The 19,256-nt window shown below is 36.5% G+C and overlaps 2 protein-coding genes across 2 annotated transcripts in view; one reads left to right on the top strand and one right to left on the bottom strand.

The window, feature by feature from the left end:
• LOC130647013 (uncharacterized) overlaps positions 1-19,256 on the top strand; it is a 52,391-nt gene that overhangs the window by 5,190 nt on the left and 27,945 nt on the right. The gene's annotated exons all lie outside the window — the stretch shown is intronic.
• LOC130647066 (uncharacterized) lies at positions 4,451-8,057 on the bottom strand. The gene is made up of 3 exons (XM_057452789.1): positions 7,308-8,057; positions 6,390-6,660; positions 4,451-5,073 (listed from the first exon to the last, which is right to left on the bottom strand). Exons 2-3 carry the CDS (start codon positions 6,650-6,652, stop codon positions 4,584-4,586), a joined length of 753 nt encoding a protein of 250 aa, XP_057308772.1. The 5' UTR covers positions 6,653-6,660; positions 7,308-8,057; the 3' UTR covers positions 4,451-4,583.

Raw genomic sequence — 19,256 nt, 5'->3', positions numbered from 1 at the left:
AAGCACTGATGGATAGTCTATGTCAACATGATTTAAAAAAAGGCTTTTCAATCTCCTATAGCATTGAGAGTGATTGATTTAATGCAATACCAAAAATCTAATTAGGTTATGTGGGTCCCTTAATTATAGGTGATGCATTATCCACCATTTTTATTATTTTTCATGCTAAGTTTCATTATTAGAAGCAAGAGCCAGTCACAAGGGACGTTATGCTGAAGCTCTCAAAGTGCGGTTCAAATACAACAATATTTGGTCACTCATTTCTATAAAGAACACAGATTTTATTCTTGTTAAAGCTGTTGTGGAGTTTACAATGATTCCAGCAGAATTGCAACAGTTAGTTCTTAGTCGCCTAGTGCTTAGTTAAGCCACGAGTGAGTTATACTAAGAGTTGCCTATATAGATTAGCTACTGAAATACAATCATAACAATCAAAAGTAACTATAAATAACACAATACAAAATGTTTGAAGATGAAAAGTCAACTGCTAGGCAGGCGTCAGCTATTTTTAACTAGTAGAGTACCTCTCCATAGCGATGTCTAAATAAACAGCATTTTTTTTAAAAAATGGTCTTTTATACCTGACAACGTGCAAACTGGGTTAGGCAGCAAGAAATCTTTGAAAACATGATAAACGTAGCCTGAAAACCAAAATAAACTCTCCATCGCATTAGTTTTTAACTACTTTGCAGAACAGTGCAATGCAATACACAGTTTTTTGACACGGGAGGTTAAAAAATGGCAAGGCGATATTCGTTAAAAAGGGGGCGTGGCGTAACACGAAGAAAGACAAATTTTCTATTTAATAGTAAAAATAAATTTCTTAAAAGTAGAAGGTAGTCTATAGGGGAATTTTTTATTACACTCCCATTCAATTCTATCGATTGAAGATTGCAATAATTAAATAATAACAATTACCTCGTTTCCCCAGGGCCTCCTTTTTATTTCGCGCGCGAAATAAAAAGCTGAAAACACAAGACTTCAAATCCCACAAAATTCAACCTGCGCCTAGGTTTTTTTTTGTTGATTAACTCAAACTCCCAGTCTTGAAACTTTTTTTTGATTTGATTAATTTCAGATTTATTTAACAAAAAGCCTCTTCGCCGTCTTCTCTTTTAGGCACAAAAACTTGAGACAAGGGTGGCAAGGAGGGCAAAAATAAAGTTACAAAAGAGTGTTTACACCAATTCTTTATACTTTCCACGTGTTGGGGAGGTAAAACAGACAATTATTGAATTTCCGCGCCCGAAGGCGTAGGAAATTCTTTAAAACCGTCGTTTTTTTCTTTTGGGGCATTTTTTGAGAAAAAATCGACCCTAGTATTTCACGTTCCTCTGAGAGGAGGATAGTGTTAGTTTCCAACTCCTAACTGACTAACTAACTAACCCTGTCCCAAATGGTCAATTGCAACGTCACAGATTTAAACTTCGTACCCAAAATCCCTCAGTACTGGGAAGTCATCTAAATGGCGTTTCAGGCCAAAAATGGTATTTGTTTTCGACAAAATTTGGCACACGCACAGTTAACAAGAAAAGTATGCTGAACATAATGGTGACATTATAATTTGAATTTTTGTCACCTAAATGTCATTTTAGGCTAAAATTGGTTCAAAAATTAAAACTACTTTATTTTCAACAAAATTTGGCACAGTTAACAAATAAAGTATGCTAAACATAATGGTGACATCAAAATTTTGATTTTTGTCACCTAAATGTCATTTTAGGCCAAAATTTGTCCAAAAATTAAAACTACTTCATTTTCAACAAAAATTGGCAAAGTTAACAAAAAAAGTATGCTGAACATAATGGTGACATCAAAATTTTGATTTTTTGTCAATTAAATGCCGTTTAAGACCATAAACGTTTCAATCGCAAGACTTTCAACCATGAATGATAGGCTGTATTTTTTGTTAGCAATTTCTTTTAAAATGTGAGTATATTATGACACGTTTCTTTTTGTTTGCGTTTGTTGTAAGATATCTTGTGTGCTTTATCTTCAGAGCTTCATGCACCAAACCTCTTCGAATGTTTGGGACGATAACACAACGAATTAGCGGGTTGTCATCAAATATTTTAGTAGCAAGCGGAAATTCTTAGAGCCCCTAGGGCTTATTGTTTAACTTTTAACTTCCAACGAGGTTGGAGTGAAAGAAGAATTCTAATAAGATCTGTGCACGAGGTTGGTATACATTTGAAACATAATGTTTGATTTATTTATTTCGAAATTACACCCCCACCAAGCCAAGCCAACTTCATTCTATATATTTTTGGAAAATTATGTGTTTCTCTATACAGGGTTGGATTTGCAAATGGGGTTCGTCTACTTGCTAATCGTACAATAAGTAAAACGTCACTGAAGAAACTTTAGATGTGTTCACTCGTTGAAGCTTTCAATTCTTTTTACGCTTTTTCGACGCAATATCTATATTTGTCAAGAATGATCTTTTTATCAGCAACATCATAAAACTTCAAAAACTTCAAAAAAAAAACAACAAAACAATTGCGAAACAACAGCCAACCTGAAGCGAGTAAACACTGTTTCGAGATCTTTCTTGTTCAAAAGTCATGTGAGTTTTGTACAATGACAAGCCAACCTCGTTTCCAGGGCATTTTGCCTTGTTGATAAAGTAATACGGGTTAGGGGCCACAAGACCCTGGGGACGAGGTTGAGTGACAAGTGTGATTAAAACAGAAGTTTGCAAATAGAAACTCGTCAAACTCGTCCGTGTTTATTATGGACATCTTTGTCCCCAGGGTTTTTTGCCTGATGTTAAAGCCGCTAGCGCTACTTGACGGCTCCGATGTTAAAAAGTCAAAAAACTCTGTGGACGAGGTTGTACTATGGAGTGTATGTTTTTGATTCCCCTATTAAAGTGTAACTAAATATCCATGACGTTACAAAAGTTAATAATTAATTTATAACCTGTAATTATAGTATAAAATTATATTTTTCTAGCAAATGCAATACAAAGCAACCTCGTTGCCCGGGCATTATGCCTTTTTATTGAATTTCAACGTAATAAAGGCTCAGGGGCCACAAGACTTTGGGAATGAGGTTGAATATCCATACTTTGTTCTCCTTCTGTTTGACGAAAAAAGTGATTAAGGCAGATTGCTTTGCAGCCATTATTGTAAACCTTTTGGAAAACAAGAGAAACTGGTTGTCAATAAAATCAGCTTCAAAATAAAGACAAACTGATTTCCTGATTTGCGGTATCTTTTTGTTGAGTCAGTTGAGCTAAATCGCGTTAATTAAATTCTTTTTATTAAGTTGTTATATGCATTCGCGTAAATTAACTTTGAGTAAATTTTATGATTTCCTGCGATGATCTATGCAGTAATCGGAAATATGTTAAATTAAATAACTTTAATTTGGCTTTCAAAAACATCAAACAGGATGTTAAAGTTCGTTCTAGAGCAAAAGTAATGACTGGTTTTTTCAAACTGGTTATTTCGGCAAATTTCAAGCTTTTGATGACGTCACAAGAATTCTTGACATAGGCAAAAATTTATTACTGCCATTTTTTTTCCTTTCATGAAATATATTTCACCATGAAGCGTAACAAAAGTTGCAGAGGGGCGCCCCCCTTCCCCTTAATCTTAATATGTTCGAAACACCCCGGACCGAATAGGAAAAGTCATGTTTAAAACCAGGACCCACATCTACATTCTACATTTTGGATTTGATTAAAGTGCCTAAAGTGCTTAAGAACAGCGTACATAAACACCACATCGGACTTTGTTGATCAGTGATAAAATAATGCGTATCTCTGTAGTACTAGAATATTAGAACAATTGAGTTAAAAAAAGTGAATTTGCGAAAACATTTGGAGATATTTACCTTGCATGAAAGCTTGAAACAAAACAGGGTATTCTTGAACATAATCCACTTGCGGAGAACTTATTGTGGGAAGAAATATATAGAATAATGCACATTAGGATCTATAGATTATTTTTTTGAATAAGCAATTTTCTACGTTTTAAAGAATTTTCCGTAACAATTGTGTTTCGTACTTGAAAGCATTTTTATGGAACGATCGACATTCTTCTGTAAATATTGACGTCACAGAGTAATTTTAGGACTTCTTTTTTTCTCAAACCACGATTTAAGAAAAACTGAAATGGTAAAAATTAGTCTGTTGTGGAATGTGAAAAGAGTTGTTCAAACATGCTTTTTTCATTTTTTTGTCCTCGAACGACCTGGAAAATGTTAGAAAACATTAGTTGAAAAAACCCCATGATCATAAAATGACGTCACTAAAACATTTTTTTGTCAAATTTTATTTATCATATTGGGGTTGTGTGCATGGAGAAAATTTCATTGCAGCCCTTTGCGTTATATATAGAGAGATATAAAGAGGCTGCCGAATGGAGGAGCCTCTAAAGGGCCCGTCTTTGATAGGGTTAGAACCAGTATTTGGTGATTAGTCCCTTGCAGATTGCACCAAAAATTAAACGCATGGAAATTTATTATTTGCTATGCAATGTTTTACACGAAGAAAATAAGTACAGTTACCGCTCGATATGTGGTAACTGTAATATATTTCACTCCTGACTGTATATGAGTTTTTAATCGCTCTTTATTTATTTTTTAAAACTTTTTTTATTTCTTTGTTTCTTCTTTGCATTATGTTGCGTCAAACCATGGCCAATGTTCATTAAGGGTGACGCCATAACTTCTGTTTTCTCATCCTCCGTACGTTTATTTTGTGATACAGCATTCTCATGCGACATAACTTGCTTTAGCTCCTTTTGACTGCTTCCGGATTCTTCTTTTTCGGTTCCTCCACTTTTCAGTATGACGTCACAATTGAGACAGTCGAAGTCTGTTGTGACGTATTGACTTGCAGAGTGACCGTTTGACGAAGCAGAATTTGATTCTTCCCTGCGCAATTCAGCTAGATTTAACGGATTCGAACTGTCTTTACTTTTAGCCGCTTTAGGAGTTTTTTTTCGACGAAAACAAAAGAGAAACCGATTATATCGGGCTACATCGTTGTTACATTTCGGACACGAGTGAATGACGTCTTTGAAGATGTAAGTTAGTGTTGGGTGACAAACACAGCAACAAAAACTAAAATATCAAAATAACCAATATGCTGAAATTAGTAAGAGTTTTCGTTGCACTAACCATCCTCGTCCGCCAAGTTTGTTTCCTGATGTCAAAGTCGCTAGTGCTTACTTAACAGCCGGCCTCCAGTGTCAAAAAAGGCACAAAAAATGAGACTAGGTTGTGCAATAACGAGTGATGTAGCTACCTTTTTGTTTCAAAATTATCCATAGGCAGCCGTTGTAAAAACCACGGCAGTTACATCATAGCATGAAATCTTCACTATAAGTCCTTGCAGCTAACAGTTGCATTATGTACCAGAAATAGCTTACATCAAATTTTTAATCTGAAACCCCTTGAATTTCTTATTAAATTCTATGAACTTGTTCTTTTGATGTTTTTATATAAAATTCCTGCTGAAAAAGTAACCAAGAAAGTAACCAGATAGGTTTGAGAGATACCACCGTACCAAAAGCAGCAAAAAAGCCCCTTCGTTATATTTACTTTGGTTGTATTTTCGTAAAAGCTGTGAAATTCTCTGGCGTTCTGTTAGAAGTTATTCAAAGGTTTCAAATATGAACTAAAAACATTTTGTTAAAATTCGTTAGTAAGTAAGTAAGTAAGTTATTCGAGATAAGTTAATTAACTCAATTAATACTACAGTGGAATCTTTCTAAAGCAGACATTTATTTTTTAAACAGGGGTCAAAGGTTGATCTGAACTAAATGTTTAAAATGAGTATACGGCGAAAACCTGAAACCTTTATATAGCGGACACCATTATCTCCTTAAAAACTGTCACTTTAGAGAGGTGACCGCCTCATAGGGGTTCTTCTAAATTTGGTTTATAATGCTTAAAAAACCTGCTCCGAGGTGTTAAACTATAGTGAAGTCAACAGTAGTGTGTCAAAAAGAACCTAAAGATGTTTTTTTACATAAAAAAGCAAAACTTTCACAAAAGTTTTAAAATATTAGCGAATACAAATTCAACATTCGGTAGAATATCAAAAATTAGTAAAAATATCGACAAACTTGTCACAATATATGTCCTATTTTTAGGCGTGTCCGATAGAAAGGCGTTGATACACGACTCAAATTTGACAAATCGAATTATATTAATTAAATCGTGTATCACCGCCTTAAAGACGTCACAAAGGGTAATATAAATTGCGACCTTTAGCACGTTATAGAGAAGTACTCCCTCCTTAGGTAAAGATTTTGTGGTAAAAGTGTTATCGTGATTTAATTCTTCCCTGAGAAAATTATCGTCATTCAAAAGATGTCCGTTTTAAGGATGTTCCAATGTATATCTTTTCTCTGCTAAAAAAAAGACGTATTTACCAGATCGTTTTCTTTTTATCAAAGTGGGTTTTTGTCACGACTTTCTGCTGACAGAAGGGACATATCGTCAATACAGGCACATCTTCAAATTCTGTTTCACTAGCGAGTGGTGCTGCAGTTGATATTTTGCTCTCCATTCGTCTCAAAACAACTTTTTTGCTATTGACTTCGACATCCTTGTCTTCTTTCAACAATAATTCTTTTTCTTCGGAACTTGAATTCCCTTGCTGACTTGTTTTCCTACTTCGTGATTTTTTTCTCATTTTTGCACCTAAACGACAAACTAGGTCTTTTATTGTGTAAGAAAATTATTCTTCAATCGCTTCAGTCGAATTTTGGCGATAAAACTTTGGGTGTTCTAGCAAAAGGGTTGGTTATTTTAAGAACAAACTTATGTCTTGTGAAATTTCAGGGGATTAAGTGAGAAGTGGTTAGTTTTTAGAAAGAAAATTGACAAGTGAGGAAGAAAGTAACGGGAAGTTTTAAAGTCCTTGGGGATACCATCCTAATAGCCGGCTTTTCCTCCTTTCCGACTGTATTTATGTTACATTACCGCCAGGATACTATAGCATTGCTCTAATTTGCTTGCCTGCCACACAAGACCTGTCAATAGACAGCACCAAATGGGCTGACAACAGTACATTTAAAGTACGCAGGAGGGGGACTCGAACCTGAAACCTTGTGATTACAAGCCAAATGCGCTACCACTACAGCATCTCCGCATTAAAAAGATCATATCATTCTATAATAGCTACATTTTGATTTTAGTGTATTTGATTTCAGCATGACGTGGCAGATTTTAATGGATTACGGGTAAAGGAAAATTATACACTTTTCTTTTATAAGCACTAGGGATGTATTTAATCACAGAGGTTTTCTCCTCATATCTTATAAAATCATATTTGCGAAGAAACTTACAACTCGGTAATTAAGATCCGCTGCCAAACTGTCAAAATACCTTCTTGCTCTTCTTTTTTGGTCCGGTTGATAGAGCAGGAAACCTTCTGTTGTTCTCCTTTTTCATGACAATGTTTCTATCAACTTCCTAGTAAGTATTTCAGGTCTCCACTGCATATTTAATTATTACAGGAAAGTTTACAAAAAATAATAGCGAAGCCCTAGAAAATATCTCTACTTAAAAAACTTCTGTTGTTTAAAAGGGTTTTTTTTAATTCTATCCATGCATAAAAAGATTGTTTTCTAATTTGCGACCTCTAATGGCTATCGGTGGAAGAAGGGTCTATCCAGCAAAACAAAAGAAGTATTTGCATAAGCAGGGTTGCCCTATAAACACTCTCAGTAATTTTCATCTCAATGTGCTATAATTAATAAACCGACAATCATAGCCTAGTTTGGTTTCACAAAATAAAACTATTGTTTTCGCTTTTAATGGATACGTACTCGATTTTAACCTGAAATTGCTAAGTAAGACCATTTCCTTCAGACTTTTGTGGTCTCGCTTAACTTTAAACCACACTTAAAAGAATTACAATTAGGTGCACACCAACCTTGTTTCCGGGACATTTTGCCTTGTTGATGAAGTATATAGCGGCGAAAATTTTTTGCCACTCTGTAATAATGGCTCAGGAGCTACAAGACCCTGGGGACGTGGTTGGGTGCAGACGTTTAACACATAAAAACGAAAGTAATAACAAGGTACAGGGTGTAGAATGAACAGAGAATAAGAGCAGAACAAATCCACCAATACCGGTAATATCATCCGTTGTAATTCTTCATTATTAAAAACCTTTTTAACAACTTCTATAATACTCTCATTTAGTTAATATTTTTAAGGCTTGCAAAGTATTTACTAGGGCGACTCATTCCAAAAAGTAAATCAAAATAAATTCATGTCAGAACGAAGATAAGATCAGATGTGCTTGCTCCAAATCTTCGACATAGAGAGTTTAATTTTGTTTAAAAACCTAATTTTTCACTTTCCTTCTTTAGAATGTCAGAAAATATTTTTCATGATATAAAAAGTTATTTTTAAGCTCCTTTGTTGATGATCTTTTCCATTTATTGTATGTATTGTATTTGATCTGATATAACAAAAAAGTAACAACGCGAAGGAGAGCAGGAATTTCGACTAATGTAATTTAGTTTTATGAGATAACAGGGCGGCAAAGTCACCAACTGGAAAGAAACTTATTGCATGTACAAAAATATCGTGCTGCGAAACTTTTTAAAAATGTGTCGTTTTAAATTATTTAGACAAATGTAAACAGGCTTCGTTTATCCCTAGCAGGCTTGCCGTGTTTTTCAGTTAATAAGCTAAACACCTCAAAATAAGTACAATGCAGGCGCACTAAAGGCCGGTTTCCATACAACTGCATTTTGCGCCCAGTCGTAAAAGCGCCGTGACTTTTGATCTACGCATGCGCATTATCAGAATAATGCCGCTGACCTTGCGCTTTTGCATGCGCTGGGGCGATTTAAAAAAAGTTGTACAGGCTCTACTTTTTGCGAGCTACATTTTGCGCTTCAGCTTAACAGCCAATCAAAAGGTAGCAATCTGCATGAATTACGAAAGAATTTTTGATTAGATCATTTCAATATGGCTAGCAACATCTCGTTTCTGTGTTAAATTTTTGTCAAAACCAAATAAATGTAGAGAATCAGAATATATATCGATCAAGTGAAGTAGATGAAAAACAAAATAACATTAATGAGTCTGTGGAGGCACAAAGAAACAACATTGTAAACAAACTTAAAAAGACTACTCGTGATCTGACGACATTAAATTCATAAGTAAAACGTTGTATAGTCCTTTGATTCTTCTTTCTATGGAAAGTCGTCTCATCCACATGTTTTTCTTACGTATTTTACAACGTTGTTTATTTCTACGCCATAAAAATATTGCTAGGACTACTCTCAAATTTTGCAGCAACAAATATCGTCTGTTTACATCAGCCATGTTTTGCAAAAAACACGTGAGCAAAAATCGCTAAATGGAAATGGTTCGGTGTATGTGATAAAAGTCGCGGCGCATTTTACGACTGGGCGCACAATGTAGCTGTATGGAAACCGGCCTTAAGACAGGTAATGACGTGAGAATATTAGCCAAGCCTAAAAGGTTTTTCATTTATCTGAAATTTTTAATCCGTTGATTGGTACTTGGTTGCATAAGACAGATTGGTCTTAAATATAATATTTATCTTTATACAACCTCGTTCCCAGGACGAGGTTTATTATATTCGACAATATATATTTGACAAACAACACCTGGGGACTACATTAATCTTTGAACAGAAGACAATGCAAAATATCTTCATGATTAATACGACTGATTAAAAAGTTAAAATTTAAACAAATTGAGAATAATCGGCACTTCGTTCCCAGAGCACAAGACCCCGGCGACGAGGTTAAAAAATTGGATGCACAAGATTAGAAGGGAACCCTATAACGGGAAATTATACAAACTTCGCGAAAATAATTCCAACGAAAATATAAAATTCAGTATCCGGCAAAGTATTTAAAATACTCTTTTGGCCCCAGACTTTTTAAAATTCAGCTGCGAAGAATTCTTTTGATACTTATATCTTTTGTTTAATTCTGTGAATCACCGAAATTTTTGTATATGCGAATTTGCCAAGTATGGAAAAGATTGTTGGCGAAAATTTCTCTCAACGAGATAATCCGTAAGGTACTTACAAAGATATTATGAAGCAACCTTACTTCAATTTTCTTATCAAATCTACCTTGTCCCAACCAATGCTTTGTTTTCCTTTATCATATAATCAAACCAGCTCGGCTTCTTGCACAAAAAGAACAGACTTGTTTATTTTCAGTTTGCATAACCCTGCGTAGCTTATGTCGACGTCTAAACACAACTGTTTGAATATTTCTTGTATAGGGTATTTACTTCTCTTGAAAACAAATACCCAAAAATCATTTTACATTGAGAAATTGAGCTTTTTAGTTTCGTTCACCAACAGCTGCTGCGCCATCTTGATCCTCTCTCTTAAATAGATGACGACAGATTGCAATCAGGTCTGTTTGAGTGATAGCCAGAAGGAAACAATAAGACGCGTAAAAACGTGAAAACAAATGAAGAATACTGACCTTGTTTGTTCTTAATGCAAGAAAAAATAAATATGTTATTAAACGTGTTCTACTTTAAAGGTAGAAATTTTCCCGGTACCATTTTTCGCGAAATTTGTAATTTAATGAAGTTCATGTGCGTACCGCCGTCCTGATTTCAAAAAGATAGAAGATGCCTGGGGACGAGGATGATTCTAGAATCACGAAGTATCTAAAGTGGCTGAAAAACTATTATTACACGTTCTATGTCTCTTTAATAATACCCGTCGTCTGTCTGTCTCTGCGCGGACCCCCCGCTGAGTTACAAAATGATGTTACGGAAACACGAATATCAAATGCGATATACTTTTATCCGCTTTGTTGCGACGGGTAAATATAAAGGACGGGCGAACCCGTGAATTTTTCCACGGGCAACGACTGGTCTATATTATAATACTCGTAAGCGGCGTCCCGTAACGGAAACACGAAATTTTTAAAATGCGCACGAATATCAAAGGCGATATATTTTTATCCACTTTGTTGCGACAGGTAAATTTAAAGGACGAGTGAACGCGACGGGCGACTCCGTGGATTTTTCCACGGGTTAACGACTATATTATAATGCCCGTATACATCTGAATGTCTGTCTGTCACGCAAAATGGTAGCTTGGCTTCGCAATACCGGGAAGCACGTAACGCGGTATAAAAAGGACGGGCGAACCCGTGGATTTTCCACGGGCTAACGACTAGTCTCTTTAATAATAGCCGTCGTCTGTCTGTGTGTCTGCGAAAGCGGCGTCCCGTAACGGAAACACGAAATGTTTAAAATGCGCACGAATATCAAATGCGATATTTTTTATCCACTTTTGCGACGCGTAAATTTAAAGGACGAGCGAACGCGACGGGCGACCCTGTGGATTTATCCACGGGCTACCGACTAGTTTCTTTAATAATAGCTTTATTTTGTCTGTCTGTCCGCGAGAAAAACGTCGTATAAGAAAGCGCGAAATGTGATATATAAAGGACGGTCGACCCGGTGTTTTTTTCCACGGGTGACCGAGTAGTTTTATTATATTATAAGAACGTTTATGTATGAATTTTGCGGTAGATTCAAATGTTGTTATTTTCGTTCAGAGAGAGAGAGAAAGAAAGGTGATATCTGGGACACCTCTGTGCAAACTAGTGAACATAAGCGAATCCCTCACTATCAACACCTCCAACTCCAACTATCTTCATTATCTATTATCTTTGCATAGCTGTGATCAAAATCCCTGCGACGCACCTACAGAAGACTACTTGTTTGTCGATGTTCACAACGCCCCTTCTTTTTATTCAAAAACGTACCTTCAACACCTATCAAAGATCCGCTTCAGACGCCTTTCGCAGCTATCGTTCAAAAAACTTATGACGTCATTACCATAAATTATCATAAATTATCATAAATTATCATAAATTATCATAAATTATCATAAATTATCATAAGTTATCATAAATTATCATAAATTATCATAAATTATCAAAATTGTTGAAATCAGCGTAAGCTTACGCAAAGTCACATGATCACAATGCAGCACAGCCGGAAAAGCGTAAGCTAAACAGCAAAACAAAGTTCTCCGTTTCTCAGACTGATATAGTACAGACGATTGTGCGTAGTATAATCGAGTTTCAATATATTGAAACATAAAGAACGTAGAAAATCTCTAAGTTGACAAGTCGGCTCATTTCATTTGAAATCTCGAGAAAATCAACATCTACTTTTATTAACCTCCGTTTTGTATTTCTTGATCCTTGAATACAGAGTATTGCTGAACGCAGTAAAAAAATGATGATTTCGTCCGAAGCCAGTTTGTAACGGCACTTTGTCCCAGATTTCTTTTTTCCGCTACTTTACTTAAGTGGAGAAATTGAAATCTCCATACTCAAGCCACGACAGTTTTTTTGTAGTTGGAGGTTCGAGAATTTATAATTAATGTCTTAGATTTCGTTTACGAATATAAAAAATTCAATGCAAAAATCCATAATAAAGATGTACCCGAGAACCTTTAGCGAATTATGAATGATTTTCAAGAGCCGTAGCATGACAACCTTTCATAGACTACGCAAGGCTGTTCGTACCTGTTTATCAGAAGCATCAAGAAAGGTATTTCGAGAATTAAAGGAGATTGCCAAGAATCGTGGCATGACTGCCTTTCATAGACTAGGCAAAGCTGATCTAACTCTCTCTCTTGAAGGCACCTCGGAGATCGCCAAGATCAACAGGACCAAGGAAGATATTGCTTACACCCAAGGCTATGGATGTTTGAGCAACAGGAGATGGCACAGAGTCGACCAGTGGTGAAAAGCAAAATGCGAGTATAGCATGACTGGCTGATCAAGGCTGTGCTGAAACTTATAAAGAAGCGACAAAAAGGTGTCTACAATAGCTACAGGAGCAGAGTCATGGTCCTGTACAACAAAGCAAATATCGCTCAACAAGGCTCACGCTCCATGGCAAAGTTAAAAAAGAAGCAGAGGAGGAGGTGGATGGCTTTAGACGTATATTTGCTGAAGAAGTGGGAGCTTTTAGGAAGACGATGATCTCACACCTCGAGAACATACGTACGCACTACACAAAACCTTCTGAAGCCTGGTATAGCAAAGTTGATGGGTATAATACCATTGTAAGACCCAACGCAAAAAACATTGATCAAACAACAAGTGAAAAAAGGGTTTGCTAAGGTAAGATGGTCCAGATGTCAAGGTGAACCATGTGTAAAAAGAAAACCAAGCTATTAATTCAGCTTGGTCCAGAGGATCCGAATGGTGAATACATTTGGGACGACAAGCCATTAAACAGCAACCAGAAATTTTCCAAGGTAGTAACGTAGATGATGTGCTGGATACCATGATCGCATCGATCAGGAAGCATGTATAGCACCCTGCACTACCGAATAGCGGTTTTGTTATATATCGTATCAGTCACACGGATGTAGACTTCCATAAGCTACAGCTCACAAGAGGTTCTTCATACATCGAGTTGCCTCCATGGATTAATACAAAAATGGCATCATCATGCCTAAGAATAAAGATGAAGAGTGCTGCCAATGAAGTGTCATAGCATCCATGCACCATAAGGAGATTGGCAGACATTCAAAACGCATCACAAAGCTACGTGGGTTTGTAGATGGTTACAACTGGCAGGGCATAGCGTTCCCGATAACAGTAGCCGCATATCCAAGTTCACGAAAACCATTGCGGTGAACGTACTGAACATCACTGGACTTCAGCATCACACGTAGCAAATAGGTGAACCTACTGCTTATTACAGACGGTAAAAAAACGCACTACACCAGGCATCAATAGTATACCAACATTGCTGAGTGCCAACATTGCTGAGCCAAGAGATAAGCACTACGAGGCCATCATGCCAAAGAATAGTGAAAAATGGTTGAAATATCATGATGGCCAAGGTACTGTTTGCTATCTACGCAAACTTTGGGACTCTGCGCATCCTTGTTGAAGATACTAAAAAAAACAAGACAAGGAAACTGAACACGCACATGCCATCTGGTTGGTGCACGTACAGAAAATTCCCTTATGATAATGTGCCTGATCCATTAAAGATTTAACATGGTAAAGACCAACTGGAGGACAAGGTGTGGCGGTTGTACGATACGCTCCCGAAGCAAGTAATGACGGAACTCACAGATGTGCTCAAGAGGGAGTACAGCGAGGCGACAGAATGTAAGCAAGTAATGACAGAACTCACAGATGTGCTCAAGAGGGAGTACAGCGTGGCGACAGAATGTTAATTTGCATGAGTCCCTTCGGCGATCCTGCAAACAACCGCAAGGTACGAAATCACTGTCACTACACGGGGATCTGTCAAGGTTCAGCACATAACAACTGCAACATGAAGTATAAGACCCCGAAGTATATTTCTATCATCTTCTACAATTTAGGCAAGAACGAGGTGCATCTTTTTATCCAAGAGCTTCAAGAAAACTATAGCACAAAAGCCATTTAAGGCTTTAACGTTAAAGTCAAAGTACCGTTAGCAGGGCTTACCAAAAAATCAAGTGGAGCAAGTGTACAAGAAGATGGAGCTCAGGTTCATCGCAAGCTGTGGGTTTTAACATCGAGCCTAGACAAGGTATCAAGCAACCTGAGCGACAAACGGTGCTTTCTTTACCAGAAAGAACACATATAAATTGATGAGCAAATGGATGGCTTACCCTTCGTGGATACCGAGTGCCAACGAAGGAGATATTCTATAGCAAGCTGAACATGTCCGGAAGCTTTGATAATGACTACGAGCACGCTCAGCATGTGTGAAATAGAATGGATGATAAGAACCTAGGGTGCTGCCACACATTGCTGCTGACGTGCTGCTAATGGCAGATGTCTTTGAGAATTTTCGGCATGTCTGACTAGAGCTTCTAACAGACACCGACATTCTCCTCATGTTTGAGAAAGGTATTTGAGGAAGTATCCCTCCAGCGGTGCGTTGTTATACCAAGGCCACCAACAAGAACATGGGTGAGCAGTATAATGCGAACAAAGAATCCTAGTACCTGCAGTACCTTGACTTCAACAACCTCTACGGGTGGGCGATGGTTCAAGATCTATCGACACATGGTTTTAAATGAAATGTAAGACAGAAAAATTTCATCAAAGCAAATTGCAAAGTTAATTAAAAATAAAAGAACGGGTACCTAGTGAATGTTTATGTAGACTATCCCTAGACGCTGTGTGATAGACACAACGAGTTATCGTTTCTGCCGAAGCGCATGATCATCGGCAAGGTGGGGAAGCTCGTACCAAACTTTAAGGACAAGTGTAGGTACGTAGTACATATCAGAGAACTTTATAAGGCTATAAACCACGGCCTTATACTGAAAGAGATATGTAAAATCATCCGGTTTATTCAGAGTCATTGGCTCAATCCGCATATAGATCTGAATGAAGGTTGAGAACTGCGGCTAAAAACGAGTTTGAGAGACACATTTTCAAGATTAACTGAGCTGCTTAGTGTACGGCAAGACAATGGAAAACATTCGCCGTCATCCCGGCATGAAGCTTGTGACAAGCCAAGAGAAGTACCTTAAGTTGGTGACGAAGCCAAATTTTTAGGGTGGTGCCCGTTTAAGTAAGAACCTAATAGGCGTAAAGAAGAGTAAGACAGAGATTAAGAATCGAAGCCTGTGTATCCAGGGGAGGTAATTTTGGATCATCCCAAACTGATTATGTTTAAGCACACTATGGCTACATACTATAGAGTATCAAGAGCAAGTTAGTTTAGCCTAAAGCACTGAGAACATCACGGATATGGTAAATCAAAGACTCTGTGTGAGATTCTTACAGTTAATTCAAAAACCTTTTTGTTTCAACGCGCATAAACAACAACGACAACAAAAATCAAATGATACGGACAACATCGTGACGGTTAGCATATTTCGGCTCTTGAAAGAATAAGGTGCGCCACGTCTGCACATTTAACTCAATACGTGAGTGATCTCCCACGTCTTAGAAGGCCTTCATTCTAGCAGGTACAAAGCTTACGTGCGGCATTGCAGGTCCCGCTACATGGCTTCACAAAGAAAGCGTCAGCTTTCGCAAGTGGAGAAGAAGTCAGTTTTTTTATACCTTCAGGACCCAACTAAAGTTTTACCAGTCACTCCAGAATCCTATAGCTTGTTCAAATAGACACAGGCATGTTTTGACTACTTTAGTTGAGTCTTGATGCTTCCACTTGCTAATTACATTAGTCCATTTATCAATGCGCTTCATGTCCTGTCTTTCGCAAGGGTATAGCTTTAAAAGTTGTTTTTTTCTGTCCTCGAATGTTCTTAGGTAGAGCAGTGTAAGTATTTCTATGTTTTCGATGTCTACCGGATATGGCTAGTTCAAGTAGGGGTTGTTTCCGCTTATTTAGGCGTTCATCTCCTATGCAATCGTCTATCATGAAGAGCGTCTTTTCTCCAGCAAATAGATTTGATAATTTATGTACCCATTATAAAAGCTGAACCTTCCTTTAAGGTATGTAGTGTTCCATCTCATGGTGGGGCAAAAATTGATGATATTGTAGAAGTGTCGCTTGTACTCACCTTCAAGTAGATCTAGTACGCACTGCGTTTTACCACAACCTGTAAGTCTGGTGAAGATGGCTGTGAACTTTTTTTACGATACCAAGCTTAAGCTGTGGCATTAATTTTTACCCGACCTGACTCAGAACTCCAGACTTTGGAACCTACCACGTTGCATGTTTAATTGAGCGTCACTGAACAGGTAAACGAAACACCGTATATTTCTGGTGCCATCTGCCTTCTTGGTGATCAGAAGGGTTATCCCATCACTAAGTATCTGTAGGTGTCTGCATCTACCGCTGTTGTCGAGCACGGATCTAAAATTCACAAATAGTGCATAATTTTTATTGCAAAAAACACTTTGAAGTTTCTAAGAACAGCAAGAGGACACGTTTCAAGCTCTCGGCATGGGTATCGATCTGCAGGTTATAGCTTGTGTCTTCTTTCTTTATGCAACGCACCGCTCTCTCGAAGCGCATTCCTAAACGACTGTACTGTGATACCACGGCACTTGCATGACCTTCGTAATTTACCTTGTCAAATTTAAATACAATATTAGTGATTTTGTATGCAGAGTCGGAGTATGCGGATGATTTAGGGAATGAAACATAGTGTCGAAGTTCATTCATGTATGATAGTACAAAGAAATAAAAAAATTGTCAAGTAGTTTTTTCTTAGTAATTCCACATTGTTTTGTTCTAATAATCTATGTCGGAAACTCAAGCTGGGCACTTTGTAATGTGACCTCAGCCTTAATGTTTTTAAGAACTAGGCTCTTATTCATCTTAACAATGAAATTTTGTGTTCGGTACAGGAATATTTACTGTGTTTTGTTAAACCGGGACGAAATTTCAAGTTATAAACCAACCTCACATAAACGTAAACAAAACAAACTTCTGAGACACAAAAATCTGAAAATTTGAAACTTTTAAATGGAAACCAAACATTTATTCAAAAACAACCGCGCGGTAAAAAAGGAACAAAAGCAGCTATAATTCTTTATCCTAATTTGTTTACCTCGCACGATAGATTGAGTCTCATCATGACCAGAACATGCGTATTACTGATTGGAAACAGTCTTCCAAACGGTTTGGAAAACCAGGTCGGTTTGCTGTCTCTTTAGTTTTAGATAACCAGCTCTAACTATGAAGTAAATTTACACCCAACTCTCTTAAAAAAAACTAGCACAAACTCATATTTTACAAACGAACAAGCATCGGGAATAGTACTAAATTGGTGCGCAACTTGTAGACAAAGGAAATGTTATTGTTTAAACTTGCAAATACTGAGGAAAAATTCAATACTACAGGCGCTAAATTATACACTGTATAAATGTTTGAAAGATCAAACAAAATAAATTTCTAAATCATGAATACTTCACGAGATAAATTGATCTAAAAGAGGGTTTAAAATGTGTCCCTTCATCACGGCTGCTTATTTCATTTAAAAGTCGGAAATAATAAAAAAATAATGAAATAGACATCTATGAAACAAACAACGAATTTAGTTGTACTTTTTATTCACAACACAATAAATTTAATTACAACAAGAAGCCCAGGGGCTTGAAGATTTCCGCCATTAGCCTAAAAATTTTAAAATTTGAACTTGACCTAGAAAACAGAGAATTATGGGGTAAATAAATCATTGAGTATTCTCAATTATTATTGTAACTAACTTGAAATGTTAAAATACAACTCAATAAATAAAAAATAAAAATTTTATATAGCTATATGAAGTATTAAAGTTTTACAATCATGGCGTCTGTTGCTGGGACAAAACGTAAAGCAGAAAAGGGAGAAAAATCATGCTTAATTAGCCATTTATACAAAATTTATACAAAAACTGGGAAAAACTCCCCACACTCTATTACCCAAATCTCTCATAAATTGAACGGCTATTCGAGTCATAGAGAGTCCAATGTTTATTCTGCATAGATAAATAGATGATCTGTATATTTTTTATGGCTAGCCTCACATATATTAAAGGAAGTTATTATATTCGAATCGTCCAGTTTATACATAACAAGACTTTTTTCTGATCAGTTTTAAAATTATCCAGTTAAAGTTTTAACTATTATTTTGGAATATATATATACCAAAGAATCATGTGTAAGTTTTGTTTGAATGACATTTGAATCATTTAAGACCCCTCACACATGTAAGATATGAAACAATTAAATCAGTTAATACTTTATTTACGTTTACAGAGCCAAAACAATGCAAAAATGACTTGTGTCATATAAAGTTTTGGAAGCATGTTGCGACACTGGAGTTATAGAAAACAAAAAAAACGTTCGGGTTAAGGAGAGATTCCAGTTATAGGGATTCAAGGAATAGAGAGTCCACTGTATATACAGTACATACAGTATAATTAGCCGCTCATACAACTACTTATCCAATAGAATTTTTTTTTTACTTAAATTTCCACACTTTTCTTGGTTATCAATTTTCCCATAGCCATTTATACTTATATAGACCCACATAAAGTTGTGCTTCAATTAAAACCAAAAAAAGAAACAAGAAACCGTTGTGCAAAAAAGTTAATTTTACTGCATAGCAGTATGTCGTATTATCAAACAACAACACTATTCCAATTTGAAGAAAAAACATGGAAAAGATACAGTTAGCTAGCTGTAAAGAATACAAAGAAGCTTTTAACGGCTAATTATACTAAGAATAGCGTCTAATAATCCTGCATCGGCTAACTATATATTCTGTTACAGGCTAATCATCAGTTAACCCTGACTGTTTGGTGTAAGTAACAATAAACTTTTGTCACG

This window comes from Hydractinia symbiolongicarpus, chromosome 1 (genome assembly GCF_029227915.1).
Source record: "Hydractinia symbiolongicarpus strain clone_291-10 chromosome 1, HSymV2.1, whole genome shotgun sequence".
NCBI lineage: Eukaryota > Metazoa > Cnidaria > Hydrozoa > Anthoathecata > Hydractiniidae > Hydractinia > Hydractinia symbiolongicarpus.
The sequence above is the reverse complement of the archived record's forward strand: the minus strand, read 5'-3'. Positions and strand labels throughout refer to the sequence as shown.

What these genes read in the sequence shown, in the direction of transcription:
- LOC130647066 (XM_057452789.1), bottom strand. Translation starts at nt 6,652, where the DNA reads ATGAGAAAAAAATCACGAAGTAGGAAAACAAGTCAGCAAGGGAATTCA. An exon ending in GATAAAAAGAAAACGATCTG is followed by an intron (nt 5,074 to 6,389) that starts GTAAATACGTCT and finishes TTGATATTTTAG; the next exon opens with TTTTTGTTGCTGTGTTTGTC.